Source organism: Centroberyx gerrardi, chromosome 1, assembly GCF_048128805.1.
Source record: "Centroberyx gerrardi isolate f3 chromosome 1, fCenGer3.hap1.cur.20231027, whole genome shotgun sequence".
NCBI classification, from domain to species: Eukaryota; Metazoa; Chordata; class Actinopteri; order Beryciformes; family Berycidae; genus Centroberyx; species Centroberyx gerrardi.
The window spans coordinates 3659845-3673759 of record NC_135997.1 but is presented as its reverse complement, the minus strand read 5'-3'; the positions used below and the strand labels follow the sequence as shown (position 1 = coordinate 3673759).

At 40.5% G+C, this 13915-nt stretch overlaps 2 protein-coding genes across 4 annotated transcripts; one reads left to right on the top strand and one right to left on the bottom strand.

The window, feature by feature from the left end:
* Positions 1 to 678: 678 nt before the first annotated feature.
* LOC139914652 (beta-1,3-galactosyltransferase 1-like) lies at positions 679 to 2707 on the top strand. 2 transcript variants are annotated; one of them, XM_071903014.2, is made up of 2 exons: positions 679 to 835; positions 1381 to 2707. In XM_071903014.2, exons 1-2 carry the CDS (start codon positions 801 to 803, stop codon positions 2639 to 2641), a joined length of 1296 nt encoding a protein of 431 aa, XP_071759115.1. In that variant the 5' UTR covers positions 679 to 800; the 3' UTR covers positions 2642 to 2707. The 2 variants fall into 2 exon arrangements, with proteins under 2 accessions (XP_071759115.1, XP_071759116.1); XM_071903015.2 differs by having other exon boundaries at positions 723 to 835; positions 1385 to 2707.
* Positions 2708 to 6460: 3753 nt separating this feature from the next.
* On the bottom strand, positions 6461 to 11437 carry LOC144539468 (uncharacterized). Of its 2 annotated transcripts, none has more exons than XM_078284546.1 (4): positions 11273 to 11437; positions 10867 to 11138; positions 8399 to 8550; positions 6461 to 6570 (listed from the first exon to the last, which is right to left on the bottom strand). In XM_078284546.1, exons 1-4 carry the CDS (start codon positions 11294 to 11296, stop codon positions 6563 to 6565), a joined length of 456 nt encoding a protein of 151 aa, XP_078140672.1. In that variant the 5' UTR covers positions 11297 to 11437; the 3' UTR covers positions 6461 to 6562. The 2 variants fall into 2 exon arrangements, with proteins under 2 accessions (XP_078140672.1, XP_078140679.1); XM_078284553.1 differs by having other exon boundaries at positions 10873 to 11138.
* Positions 11438 to 13915: the final 2478 nt, after the last annotated feature.

Sequence of the window (13915 nt, the reverse complement as noted above, 5' to 3'; positions counted from 1 at the left end):
ACATACACACACACACACACACACACACAAGCAAACACACGCACACACGCACACACACACACAAGCAAACACACACATTCTTAGTATTCCACTGCCACAGGTACAAGTGTCATTCATGCAAACAAGGACGATAGCTCGGCTGAAGTGAGCTGCTCCCAAAGCCTCTGGGTGTTTCCACCGAGTTTTTCCTGAAAGCACACTGACAATTCAGGGGCTCCAGCAAAAACAAAGGTGTGGCTCCAGTGCAGGTAGAAAAGATCAGAGCACCATGGTTACATGTCATGATCTGCATACCCTGGTGGCAATACCCAGGAACTCTAGAGACGGCTATGGAAACGCAGCAGCATGACTGACTATATGGGACTGCTTGAGCTGGATTAAGATAAGAAAATGCGCAGAGACACTAAACACATTTTTTTTTAATCTTTCAGTATGTTCTATGGTGGTTGTGGTGAACATGTGGCCATATGAAGAGTCAGCTGAAGAAGGGACATCCTGTTTGTAACTTCTTGTTTTATATTGATGTGCTTGTAAGGCATATAAGTTATTGTAACAAACAGGCAGAAGTCATGCTTAACTCCCACTCTATGCCTTATCAAGTGGTATCATTTTGCAATCTTGGTCCAGGTGTTTTGTGCCTCAAGAACAGTTCATGTGTCAACATTCTCCTGGTAAAACGGAGGCGGTGAAAACACGACGGGAAACTGGAAACACCAGTAGAGCAACATACATTACCAGGCTTATTCTCTGCTGCACATGGCAAAGGACTCACTCTAACAGTTAGGCAGCGGAGTCTCAACATGCCAGAGAATGGCTTTGCCAACGGAGGACGAAGGTATGTGGGCTTTTTTGTACTGTTTTCTGTATTTGTGAAACATTTCCTTCAAAGAGGCTATAGCTTGGGAAGCACCAGTTTATGAAAAAGTATTAAAAAAAAGAGTAAAATATGAAACATACTGCTATTATAGCATTCAATGTGTCATCTCATAGTAGGAGCCTTCATTTATAGTCATTGTAATTGATATAAATTAATTCATTACTTAGGCTTGCCTGTGTTGAGCTGTATTGAACAACACTGATGAATGACATTTTTATGACTTTAACATAAAGAATTGAAGCAAGAGAGTAATGTATCAGCATTACAAAAAAGGAAACATTAATCCTACTTTCAGTCAAAAGTTTCAAATCAACACTTTGAAGTTTTAGTACCTATTCTTCCACTTCTGCCTTTGTTTGCTCTTTATCTAGGTGTGAGTTTCACTGTTATTCCACCAAGCAATAAGTAACCACACAAAGCCTTTCTGGTAAATCAAAGACACTGCATTAAAGGAGTGCTGGGGTATACACAGGTCTATTTCATCACCTTCTCTTTTCTCTCAGCCAGGAAATCATGGATAGCGGGAAGTCGGCAGAAAGTGGGAGATGCTTTAGTTGGCCACGGCGTCGCTGCTTCCTCTGTATTCTGCTTGTGGCAGCAATTTGGGTTTTTTACAACACGAATATAATGGAAATGACAGCTGACTGGAAGCCAAAATGGTGGATGCAAAATAATACAGCAAAATGGTGGATGCAAAATAATACAGCAAAATGGTGGATGCAATTTAAAAGTGCAACCTACATGGAAATTCCTCCCAACACCACTGATGTCAATACAAATACCTCTGACTCCTCCCCAGCTGTCCCACAGACTGAGGTGGTCCACCTCACGGAGAACCCACCGGTTCCCACTGCAGAGGCTCCACTGGTCACTCAACTGACGACACAAAACAAAGCTGTGCTGCCAACACCAATTCCTTATGTATCTCCGGGACCGTACTCAGTGGAATACCCCTATGAGTACCACTTCATTATAAACGAGCCAAACAAATGCGAGCAACAGAAGCCTTTCGTGGTTCTGATGGTTCCAGTGGCGCCCCACAACCGGGAGCATCGCGACATCATCCGCAGCACCTGGGGCAGTGAAAGCACGGTACTGGGCAAAGTGGTGAAGCTGTTCTTTCTGTTGGCGCTGCACCCTGGAGAAGGAGCTGAGCAAATCCAACAGCAGCTGCTGCAGGAGAGCAGAGAGCACCAGGACCTGATCCAGAGTGACTTCCTGGACTGCTACAAGAACCTGACCATCAAGACCATGGTGATGTTGGAGTGGCTAGACTCTCACTGCTCCAGTGCCTCCTATGCCATGAAGATTGATTCAGACACGTTCCTGAATTTGAACAACCTGGTCAACATGCTGCTAAACGCTCCAAAGGACAACTACATGACTGGGCTTGTGGCAACGGGAGCTCAAGTTCTGAGGGACCCAAGATCTAAGTGGTACCTACCTGTATCGGTTTTCCCTGAGTCACATTACCCACGTTATGCGTTGGGACTGGGTTACGTTTTGTCTTTAGACCTCCCTAAAAAGCTTGTAGAAGCGTCCAGACACGTTAAACCGGTCTACATTGAGGATGTATATTTGGGGTTGTGTATGAGACACCTGGGCATTTCACCCACCAATCCCCCAAACTGGAATCTGTTTCATGTCAGCCCTCTGTTTTACAATCGCTGTGCTTACTCCAATATAATAGTTACCACTGCTAATGAAAACACTGATCGGGTGTGGGTTTGGAAAGACTTTAAAAGACCGCAGCCTTTCTGTTGATAGAGGACAATCTTGAAATGAAGGAGTCAAAAAACAGAATGACAGCCAGAGAAAGGCTCAAGAAACTGCTTTTCTTTTTTTTTTTCTTTTGGGCCTTGGTCGGTACTGATGTTCGGCACAGAATATTTGGTAATGTGAGCTGTTGAGAAATCAAATCTTAACCCTCCCAAACTGTTCGCAGGCGCATCGAGGCCGCCCCGATAATGTATATCCTGTTTGATATTTGCAAGTTAAAATCTGGACGGTGCACAATACAACTTTAACGTCCCGGCCGCAGTGTGACAGCTGACGGTATCGCCTACAGCAACAGCAAACCTTTAGCCCTTGAGACTATAGTGTACCAAATTCTCGCCTCCAGTTCTCTCTGAGGAACAGACAATCTGTGTTTCCCACGTCTCTCCAACCATTTCCTCATCCATTATTGGGAGGCTGTTGTTTGGTACTGCAAACTACAGCACACACCAAAGCCAGTTGTTCAGCCTCCATGTCTGTAACCATCTTCCTCGTGCCTCCCCATGATCACGTGACGTGTTGTGTAAAGTAGCTCCCTCACGCAAGATCATTATAACATCTTGTGGTGTGTGATGCACCGTTATTTTCTAAACTTGTAGTGTGAGCTTGTTTGCGATTAGAGAGAAGAAAATCGGTTAAATTTCTCCATATGTGTGTGAGTTAATTTCAAAACTCCTGTAATCTGAGCCCAGCATTACTGTACAACACATACCGGTTTGCCTTCAGTTCCTCATATGACATCATAGCCAAGTCTGACCATGCTCCTAATGCAAACCTGATCAAATAATGTTTAACGATTTAATTGCTAGGGTTTAGTGAGGCGTGTATTTATGTGTGTTGGCAACAGGCAAGGTAACCAGCAGCCTTAATTGTTGAGGTGAAAAAAGAAGAGAAGAGCTGTAACAGTTTGGTGTTTAAAATGCGGGATGGTCTGAGTACACTGTTAATATAACAAAGGGTCAAATGAAGCTGTTAACCAAAATGTGACGGGTTTAACCAGGTTGCTGTTAAAACACGATCATGGAAGTCTGAAGTCTGAAGTCTGTCGAAATTTTAGTGCCACACCCAAATGGGATAGAATAATGAGTTTCATCGTCTCTGGCAAACACTGGGATTCTCACTCCATTATAATCCTTATTGTGCTCTGTCAGTAATTTCTCATTGTGTTTTGCGAACCGAGTATTTGTCCACCAGTGATGGAACAACAAAGAAATGTCTCTCTTCTAAAGGACACAAGAAGAACTGACTAATCTTGACACAAGTTTTTTTTTTTCATATTGCCTCTGTGGTATGGTTATCTGTGTTGTGTATAAACATTTTGATTTGGTCTTATCTCTAACTGCAGTAGCAAACAAAGGCAAAGTGCAGTAGCTGCCACTGTACTTCCTCATATAAACTGCATTCTACCTCATTTTTCTGCACTATTCGACTGTCATAGATCACAAGCTAAGGTGTAAATATTAATATTAGGGAAAAACGACTGAGGAAGCCAAATACTGACTGCTAGATGAGGAATAATCACAATTTGAAAAATACTCTCACTTTTAAATGAGCAAACCCCCCCCCCCCACACACACACACACACACACACATACACATACACACCTTCCACCACTCCACACAATGTTTTGATATCATACCTGTCAACTCTGTTAATTTAGCCTGACATTTGTTCATATTTATGGTGCAATGTAAGATGTGAATAATTTATATTCTAAAGCTTTGTACAAATAATAATATTATTTATGATAATATTACTGACTGATTTAAATGCTTCCTGAAATGTCAAATGAGTGTCTATACAATGTTGCAGAGTGACAATCATATTCAGTGGTATTCATAGCAAATATTGATGAAACAAATATCAGATATCAATTTGTTATGCGTGCCAAATGAATGACCAACTATTTTGTGGTGTCTTGGTGTCTTGACTTGAATGCACTATACCTTGCAATCATGTCATTACACTGCAAAAAATCTCCATCTTAACAAGTCATTTAGTCTATTATTGAGTCCTAAAATTGTAAGTTTCTTAAAATAAGTGACAAAATGCCAATGGCGTTAGATAATTTCACTTGTTTCCAAAGCAAATCAACTTGTTGCAACAATTTTGTAGAATCAAGTGTCATTTTCTTGATAGCAGTGCAGTGATCTGCCTTATTCTGACTTGTTTCAACATATTGACACTCCTTTCTAGAAAATTCCTGAAACAAGTGAAACTGTATCGGAAACAAGCGAGCAAGAGTTATCTCACCTCACTGGCAGAATTTTAAGATTTGAAGCCTCTGTATGAGACGAGTGACTTGTTAAGACGGACGTTTTTTGCAGTGTACTAACACTTTGCTGCTAGGTTCAACAAAGGTAATTCCATAGCAGGTTTATTCCTCTCACATTACAGATGAAATGTCTGATATGAGAGTAAAAACTCGTTGTGCAGTGAGGCGAACATGCCGCGACCTGCTGTGTGTCTGCTGAAGAGCCAGCGGGGGATTTTTCAGCCTCAAGCCAGAATGTTTCCTCCTGTTGCTGTGCAGAGACACCAAGTGGACGTTTTTTAACAAGCACTTGAATAAGGTGACAAACCATCCTGAAGAAAAACCTCACAACTTGTTTTTTATTGTGTATTTGTGTGACTGGCAATCAAATCAGAAACATGTCTGAGAAAATTACCTATATATTTTATTACCATGCTACAATATGCAAGAAAATGATACTTATTTTGCATCCTAGGCAAAACATTATATTAGATGTACAAAAAATGACAAGTTGTTCAGTGATTTTAACTTGTTTCCAGACCTATCAAGCCTATTTAATGATATTTTTAGCCAAATTATCTCTCTGCACTGGCAGATAATCTTGCTGGTTTCAATAAATTTCACTTGATACATGCCAATATGACTTCTTTCAAGAAATCATCATAAAACAATGAAGAAAATCTTAAAACAAGAAACTTTCTCCAACTTTTTTACCAAGTGAATGTCCTGAAACACACAGTTACATTTTCCTGAAAAAAAGTCAAATTTGTTGAAACCAGTAAAATTATTGGCTAGTACAGTAAAAACAAATCCAGATTTCACCAAAAAAAAACAACTAAAATAAGCTGATAAGTCTGGATACAAGATAAAATAACTTCAGTTTGTCAGTTTTTGCAGTGCAGCAGCTGAACTTCATTAGAGCAGTCCATTAAGCTCAATCAGGCTATTGTGGCCTTTCAAGAACATCAACAAATGATTAACTAAATACAGGATGTTCAATAGTGTACCAGGATATAATGCAATTCTTTTTTTTTTTCTACTTTGTGTCCGACCTGTATATGATGCAATTCTAAAAATAAATATATGGTAACACTTTACTAAAAGACTCAATCCATAATTGCATCTGTTAAAACACTGTTGCCCCATTGCTGGCTTGCTTTGCACATCGATTTGTTGGATTTGAGACGTGTTTTCCACTCTGAAACTCACTGTCTGTGCTTTCCATACAAGGACTGACAGAATGAGACAGCTAGGCGGTAGAAAGTTTCGTTTTGTTCACAATTTTAGTGTATCTAATCACTGGAGTTTTAAACAGTGTTTTCAGGTATGATGGTTTAGGAAAATTCCCCAAAACTATATACATTTAAACTACAAGCCCAACTCTTTAAGAGCGTATATAAATATACCCAAAATTCAGATGTCACACAAATTCCAGATTGTATTTTAAAATGAAAGAAATGCTGTTGCACTCACATTGCTAGAATTTAGATGCAGGAGAGTAAAGTCAAAATTAATTGGAAAAAATGATATGGTGCAAAAGATGCAACAGGTCTGATGTCTTGCCAAAACGACTCAATTTATTGATTTTAAATAACAGTTCCACAGTGCATTGATGCAAATGAAAAAAGACAAATGTTTCAGCCACATGCTTCACTCAGCACTCTGTGGAGAAAGACACACAGACATGAAGCATATGGATAAGACGACTGTATGTTCACAGTACAGAGTAGATACACATCAAGACAAAATAACAAGACTAAATTCCAGCTGTGATGAGGGAATTTTTAGCTAGAGACACGTTATTACAAAATCTGACACACGTGACTTTTTACTGGCTCATTTGATGGCATCATTACCCCTGAATTTACTCCTTTACTTTACTTACTAAAACATGAAAGATCAAAATTAGACCAGTATCATTTCAACAGTATAAGAAAATCTAATGAGGGTTAAAACACCTCTTTACAATTTTAACATCCATAGGTGTCTTACATCAGTGCTGGGCCTAGTTCACCCAGTAGAGGCTTACATTTCCTGTTTGCCAAATGAGTTTTAAAACAAACACAACTTTATGTGAGGAAACTCACTACACTCCCATGCACAGATTACTCCCAACAAGTTTTACCCGTCTAGGCTTGGTTTAAGGATTAGTGTGTCACGTCTGTTATAAATAGCCTACTGTGTTCCCTGTTTTAACTGTTGGAGCGTTTCCTGCTCAGTTTGTGGCGTCAGCATCATCTGAACATCTGCAACGTTCGGTTCATTTATCGATGCTGTCATATTTCACATTCATCAGTGACTGCAAATGAAAAAATACAGCCTTGGTTTCAGCTTGACAAGAGTCTATTTCTGACTATCATCCAATAGGTTTTAAGAGGGTTTCATATAGAAGCTGAAGGGTCACAGAATTTAGGAAGATAGGAAGATATAATCCTTCAATTTAAGTTAAAACATAAAAAGCACCAAAATTGGAGTTAGGAGGTTTTTACATGACAAAAGCGATAGGCAAGTATGTGTAAGAGGGTGTGCACAAGTAAGAGTAAGTGTGCTCCCTTCTTGCAGTGGACATAATAGAGAACACCCACCTATCAGTCTAATAACAACTGACTTATACTGAGTGGGGGAGTAACAATATAACAATATAGCTCCTCAGCTACCTGAGATATTTTCTCTATCTTCCATCAGAAGTCACTTAATATTCTGTTAAATAAACAAAACAAGCCTTTAACACTGTGGAGATCACATGGAAATAGTTCATTTAAACCTGCAATAAGCGATATCAGACCTTACAACCGATCCTGAAACTAATGTGTGCTATGTGGAGATTTCACTGAGACATAATGATATGAAACCAATGAAACCGATATCCAGCTGTGTTGCTGTTTTCACCTCTTTTCTACAGCTTGTTGTCAAAACCCGGACGGACTCGAAGCTTCTCCCGCTCCATTCAGTAGATTTTCATTTTTTAAAAACTAGCTTGGCTCCTCCCTCGCTGTTTAAAAGCGGCTCTCTCCCCCTCCCATTCCTGAACATTTTCTCGTAATGGCGGAATCGATGAAGCGAGCGAGTAAACTTGTTAAACTAGTAAACTTGCTACCTGCCTCTTCACTTGTCATTGTGGGACATGTAACCTTCAGCAGGAGAAAGATCTGTCAAAGTGAGACTGGTAACCGGTGAGACTTCTCTTTAGGGAGGGTTAGCTTAGCTATTAGCAAGTGGCTTTGCTGTGAGTTTGTTTGCAAATGTGTTGTGGTTTCTGTCGCCCTCTAGTGGTCAGAAAGTTTTGCTTATTGCAGCTTTAAACCCCATCCCTCAAAAAGGATTATCCTGATATGATCAATTTGGTTAAAAAAAGAAAACCAAAGCCCGTCTGAGTCTATGACTTGATGTTTTTGTGGTCATTTTCCTTTAGTAGTTGTAGGCACAACACAAGTGCAGGCCACAGGGATTTCAACCACCTGTGCTGTGATCAGGAATCTCTGTGCGTCACCTGGGCAGGTGGTCTTCCTCAGGACCCTCAGCTGCGCCCACACAGGCACAGAGTTGTAGCCCAGGTCTTCACGCTGGTTGACGATGCAGCCCTCGCAAAGACACTCGGCCATGGCGATGTGGCGCGGGATCCGGCCGTCCTCCTCGTCTATTCTGAAGGAGACGAGCAGACGAATCACACACTGGAAAAACACAGGCCGGTCAGCAAAACAACTCTGAGTGGGCAACTAAACAAAATGTAGAACAACTGAGGAAATGCATTTGTTGTTTTCATTTGTTGTTTCATTATGGGGGCGTTGTGAAGCTCTGTGAGACTGTAACTGTGATTAAGGGCTATAAGGCAAGCTAAGATAAGATAAGATTAGATTAGATAAGATAAGATAAGATAAGATAAGGTAAGATAAGGTGAGGTTTTACACCAGTAGCTTCCATAATGTATTCAAGTTACACATTTGATTTTATCATATAGGATCATACAGACCTAATAACATCATTCAACACCAGGAAATCATGTATTTTACAAATATTGGTGATTGATGATAGTCCTGTTGAGGAAATACGACAATAGAAAAAAACGAAATAGAAAAGTACCTACACTAAGCAACATTCCCACATGCTCACTTAATATGTAACATTTGACCCATATTTACATCTAATTGAGCATATAGGGATGTTGCTTAGTTTAGGGACTTTTCCGTTTCTTCCTCAACAGCCCCATCCTAAAGTGTTTTGGGTCTGATGTTCATGATGTCGCTACAAAAGTATTTGGTTTTGATATTGAGTTCACGTATCACTCTTCCTAATAATAATAAAGCTATGGAACTGGATGACTGATAGCCTAAGTGATGAGTCATTTATTAAACATTGTCATGGCAGCAGGTAGGAAAGCAAAACAGGAGTGCTAGTGAAAGTGAATGAAAACCAAACTTCATTCTTGTGCGTGTTACTCAATGTTTCTGAATGATCATGTTCAAGATAAGAATCTAAGAGAAATAGTCTGAAGTTGAGAGCTAAAGAAGTTGTTACAGTGTTACAGTGCACAGTAGAGGTCTTCACGGGCCCAAAATGACGGACCCGAACCCTAATGGACCCGGGAAATTCGTTCCGAGATCCGATTGGACCCGACAATTTTTTTTAAATATATATAGCCTATACCGACCTGTTTTTGCCCGAGATATTACAGACCCGGTGCATGTCCGAGAGGAGAGAGACTCGGGTCAAACCCGGTAATTAAAATTGCTATTGAAAATGCCGTTCTACTGCTAAAAACGTTTATCATGTCGGATACAACATATGGTAGCCTAATAAAAGGAGATCAAAATAACAGAAAGACTTGCCAAGTTGTGCTGTTCTACAGTTTGTCTAGTTGACAGTGAGACTCCATAATGGGATCTAACAGCTATAGCCTACAATAAGTGACAAGGAAATTAAATTTCATGTTAATGATAAAACAATAGTTGCAGTAGGCTACATTGTTTCTATTGGTCAGTTTTGCGTTCCTGCAGTGATAAATTGGTCGTAATATCACGTATGGCTTTTCAAATGATGATTGATTAATTGATTTCACCAAATTTTCGCTCTTGTTATCTGATCCTAATGGTCAGTAATCATACCGCAAGTTACACAGCGCTTCATGCGTTTCTCTCGTGATCAGCGCTGATCACGGGTCTTCTCGGATCCACTCGGGTATTACACATAATGATAAACAGACCCGGGACCAATAGAATGGGACCCGACCCGGACCCGATTGACCATAATAAAACGTGGACCCGAACCCGTACGGGGTCTCGGATCCTAGGGTCCGGGTAGACCCGTGAAGACCTCTAGTGCAGAGTAAACCTCAGCTCACATTACACACCTTCATTTGTGAAATAGAGTTGGATAGAATAGAGTTAAAGTTTAGAGAGAGTTTACCTGCCGTTTGAGGTTGATATTAATCTGTATAATCTAACCACAACATGACAAAGAATGCATTGAGCTTCCTGGTTGCCCTGCAAGGCATTGTGGGTATTGGAGTCCGTGTTATTATCATCAAAAGACAACAGAAATTCGAATGGCTGTATTTTCTTCAAATCTCAACTACTACTACTACTACTACTACTACTACTACTACTACTACTACTACTACTACTACTAATAATAATAATAATATAATCCCTAGGTACATTGTGCACCATATTTTATAATTTCCGAATTTTTCACTTAAAATAATCTAGTTTGAACTCTGTCCTCTCATTATGTTGGAATGGAAAAGATCACGTCTAACCAAGTTCTCTAAAAAGTAACTCAGTAACTTTTACTCTGAGGACATTTTAAATTCTAGATGCTTTTTTGCTTTAGTCGATTTTTACAGCAGTACTTTTACTTCTACTTAAGTAAAATGTCAGTAAAGTAACAACAGTTTTCGAGCAGGACTCTCTCCGGTCCGGTGTTGGTTTGTGTTCATGCTGCTGCTCCACACCGCCTCACCTGTACCTCCAGGGGGAGAGGGAGCGGCTGCCCAGCTGCCGTGAGGCCGTCTGCAGGGTGAAGCTGGAGCAGCTCTGCCTGTCCCAGTGCGGCTCCAGCTGCCTCAGCTCCCTCAGCCTCGGGATACTGAACTTCTCCCGGTGGTACTTCTTCTCAAACTTCGCAGTGAAATGCTCCAGCTCATTCTGACTGACGCATCTTTTCCTCGAACAGTTCCGCGCAGCCGCAGCAGCAGTCCGGTCGCTCAGGATGAACAGCCAGCCAATGCAAATCTAACAATATGTAAAATATGAAGAATCTGGTTTGTTAATTGACACACATGCTCAAATCAGCGCGCATAAAAAAGCCGATTTCACTCTGTAAGCGCAACAGGGCGCATCCTCTGAATATCACTTAAATGAATTACCATTTGCAGACTGACCCAAGTCATCTTCAGCCCGCAGTCCTAATGTTGAAACAGGTTTGCTGGTGTCCAAACGCTCCATTGGTCCTTTTTATAGGCTTGTGCCACTACTCTATTTTTGGGGAAATCCTGACGCAGCCGGCTCAATAAAATGTAGCTGTTTAGTTCCTTTTCCTAAATCACCGTGACGCAATATCTGCAACATCTAACCGCGCCCACTTGGCTCAGGGTGTATTCCTCTCTGCACTGGCTCTACCTCTGAAGTCTAATAGGCCCTTTTCACATCGTCATGGTAACAGCTTCTGCACTGAAAAACAGCAGAGAAACAGGAGGTGTACATTTTTAAATCACATCCATTACAGATTGTGTCCTACAGATGTTGCGGCTCAACATAAGCATCAGAAACTGGACAATCATAAAGTGATTCAGAGTGAACGGTCAGCCAGCAAAGGAGAGAAGAGGAATCTGGCCTTTCTTTGTTTGTACGCTTTATTTTGGAATTTCCAGTTTTTCCAAATAAAAGAAACTATTTAAACAATGTCCTCTCCTCTTTTAGAATCACATGGAAAAGATCTCAGCTTTCTCTTCTCTTAAAAGTAACTCAGTAACTTTTACTCTGAGGACATTTTAAATGAGACTTTTTTCTTTTACTTAAGTAGATTTTCACACAAGTACTTTTACTTCTAGCCTACTTAAGTAAAATATCAGTGATTTAATACACGTTGTCAGCTTGAGATAAACACCTATATCTATACAGGAGCCTCCCAGAGCCTGAACGTTGCTGTAAAACTCATTATTTCATTATAACCTCACTGATGGTTTAGTCAAAGTGATGAGGCTACAGTGAGTGCATCTAAGTGTAACTGAATTTTTTCATCTCATACACCCCCCTCACACACACAGGGTGTATCGTTTGATATTTTTTATTGAATGATGTTAAAGTTTGAAAGTTCATTCTTTTTCTTGTCTCTGTCAATTTAATCAATTCAATTCTAAACAGAGAACGTCAGCAAGGAGCTTTCCAAGCAGGATGAGAAAGGTAGAGGTGGAGTTCAACATTCTGATTGCAGCAGGGACAAAAGACACTTTAAATATCTTTGTTTTAACTCCTGGCACCTTGAAACGGCATCCTGACAGCAAAAGTTCAAATTCCTTCCACAGAGGAGGGTGATACAAGATGGCCTTGGCTTTCCTTAGGACCCGTCTATGGTCAGTGAGCTGGGCCTGATTCCTCCCACTGATCTTACACTCTTAGGGCGTTTTCACACCTGATAGTTTGCTTAATCAAAGGGGTTGCCAACACTCCCGGATTAGCCAGGAGACTCCGGTAATTAGCCTCAGTCTCCCGGGATGGAAAAAATAAATTGGAGACAAACAAAAAACTAATAATAATATGATGTCCCATTGTTGAGACTGAGGCTAATTACCGGAGTCTCCTGGCTAATCCGGGAGGGTTGGCATCCCTATCTGGACCGTTTGATTTTTGACTTTGTGAAAGCGAACCGAACCAGCTGAAAAACGAAACAATGTATCATTCTCGCATCAGGTGCGAACCAAGGAAGCGAACTATCAGGTGTGAAAACGCCCTTAGAAATAAAAGGGCTAACTAGAACCATAGGTTCGTTGACTTGTCCTCATAGGAGAACCCTTTTTGAAGGTTAGACTTAGAACCCTCTCAGAGGGATTCATCTAGAACCCTTACTAAATGGTTCTACCTAGAACTCACAGTAGGTAGTTACATCTGGAACCTTCTAAGAAGGGTTCAGTAAAGAACCCGGAGGTTTTAACAGGAACCATCCCTCAGGGTTCATTACAGAACCCTGGGGTTACACCTAGAATCTATCCAGGTGGTTCCGCAGGAGGACCATTTTTCAAAAAACAGCTCTGCAATACTCATTTCTAGTAACTTTTAAAAAGGCTATCTGAAAATAAAGAAAGAATGCAGGTGCTAAATTGGCCTTTCCTGGCCTTCCCTTCCCTTCCCAAATACAATAGGGTTCCAGCTGGAACCCTATTGTAGGAATTTCCGTCTTCGAATGACAGTGTTTTATGTAGTTGTATTTTCCTTCCAACTAACTGCACTGATATTATCTGGTTTCTAGTCATTTCGTTTTTGTGATGCACTGGTCCTTTTTAAGAGCCAAGTGTGTTTTTTCTCCAAGCCCTGCTACAACACTGACTGGCTTTACTTTGAAAAGATGTTAATTATAAAGTACATACAAAAAGCCAGCACAGTACCTGTTCCATTACGGTAGGATAATGAGCCATGCAAAGAAACGTTTCAGACAAGATGCAAGCCATCCAATATGGTGAAGAATTAAGCTGCAAAACAACTAGGCCTAACCTACCTTGCCATTTTAAAAATCAGCACAGATGAAAATATAGTGCTGTAATAATATCAGAGAAAGATTACATACTTACAAGCATACAGGACACTGAGGCAAATAGACAAAGTATTGTCTTTACATAACTGACGGACAGATGTCTGTGCTTTTTGGAAGCAGTGGCAACAAAGCTATTGACCTTTTGTTGTTGACAGTCATGAAAATTAGCTTTATATTAAACTTTTTACACATTTATTCCTCCTTGGTGCAATATCATACCTTTCATTTGCTGCACATCCTCTTTTTCCTTTTCTCTCTCTAT

What these genes read in the sequence shown, in the direction of transcription:
- LOC144539468 (XM_078284546.1), bottom strand. Translation starts at nt 11,296, where the DNA reads ATGACTTGGGTCAGTCTGCAAATG. An exon ending in CTTGGGTCAGTCTGCAAATG is followed by an intron (nt 11,139 to 11,272) that starts GTAATTCATTTA and finishes ACATATTGTTAG; the next exon opens with ATTTGCATTGGCTGGCTGTT. An exon ending in CTCTCCCCCTGGAGGTACAG is followed by an intron (nt 8,551 to 10,866) that starts GTGAGGCGGTGT and finishes CGTCTCCTTCAG; the next exon opens with AATAGACGAGGAGGACGGCC.
- LOC139914652 (XM_071903014.2), top strand. Translation starts at nt 801, where the DNA reads ATGCCAGAGAATGGCTTTGCCAACGGAGGACGAAG. An exon ending in TTTGCCAACGGAGGACGAAG is followed by an intron (nt 836 to 1,380) that starts GTATGTGGGCTT and finishes CTTTTCTCTCAG; the next exon opens with CCAGGAAATCATGGATAGCG.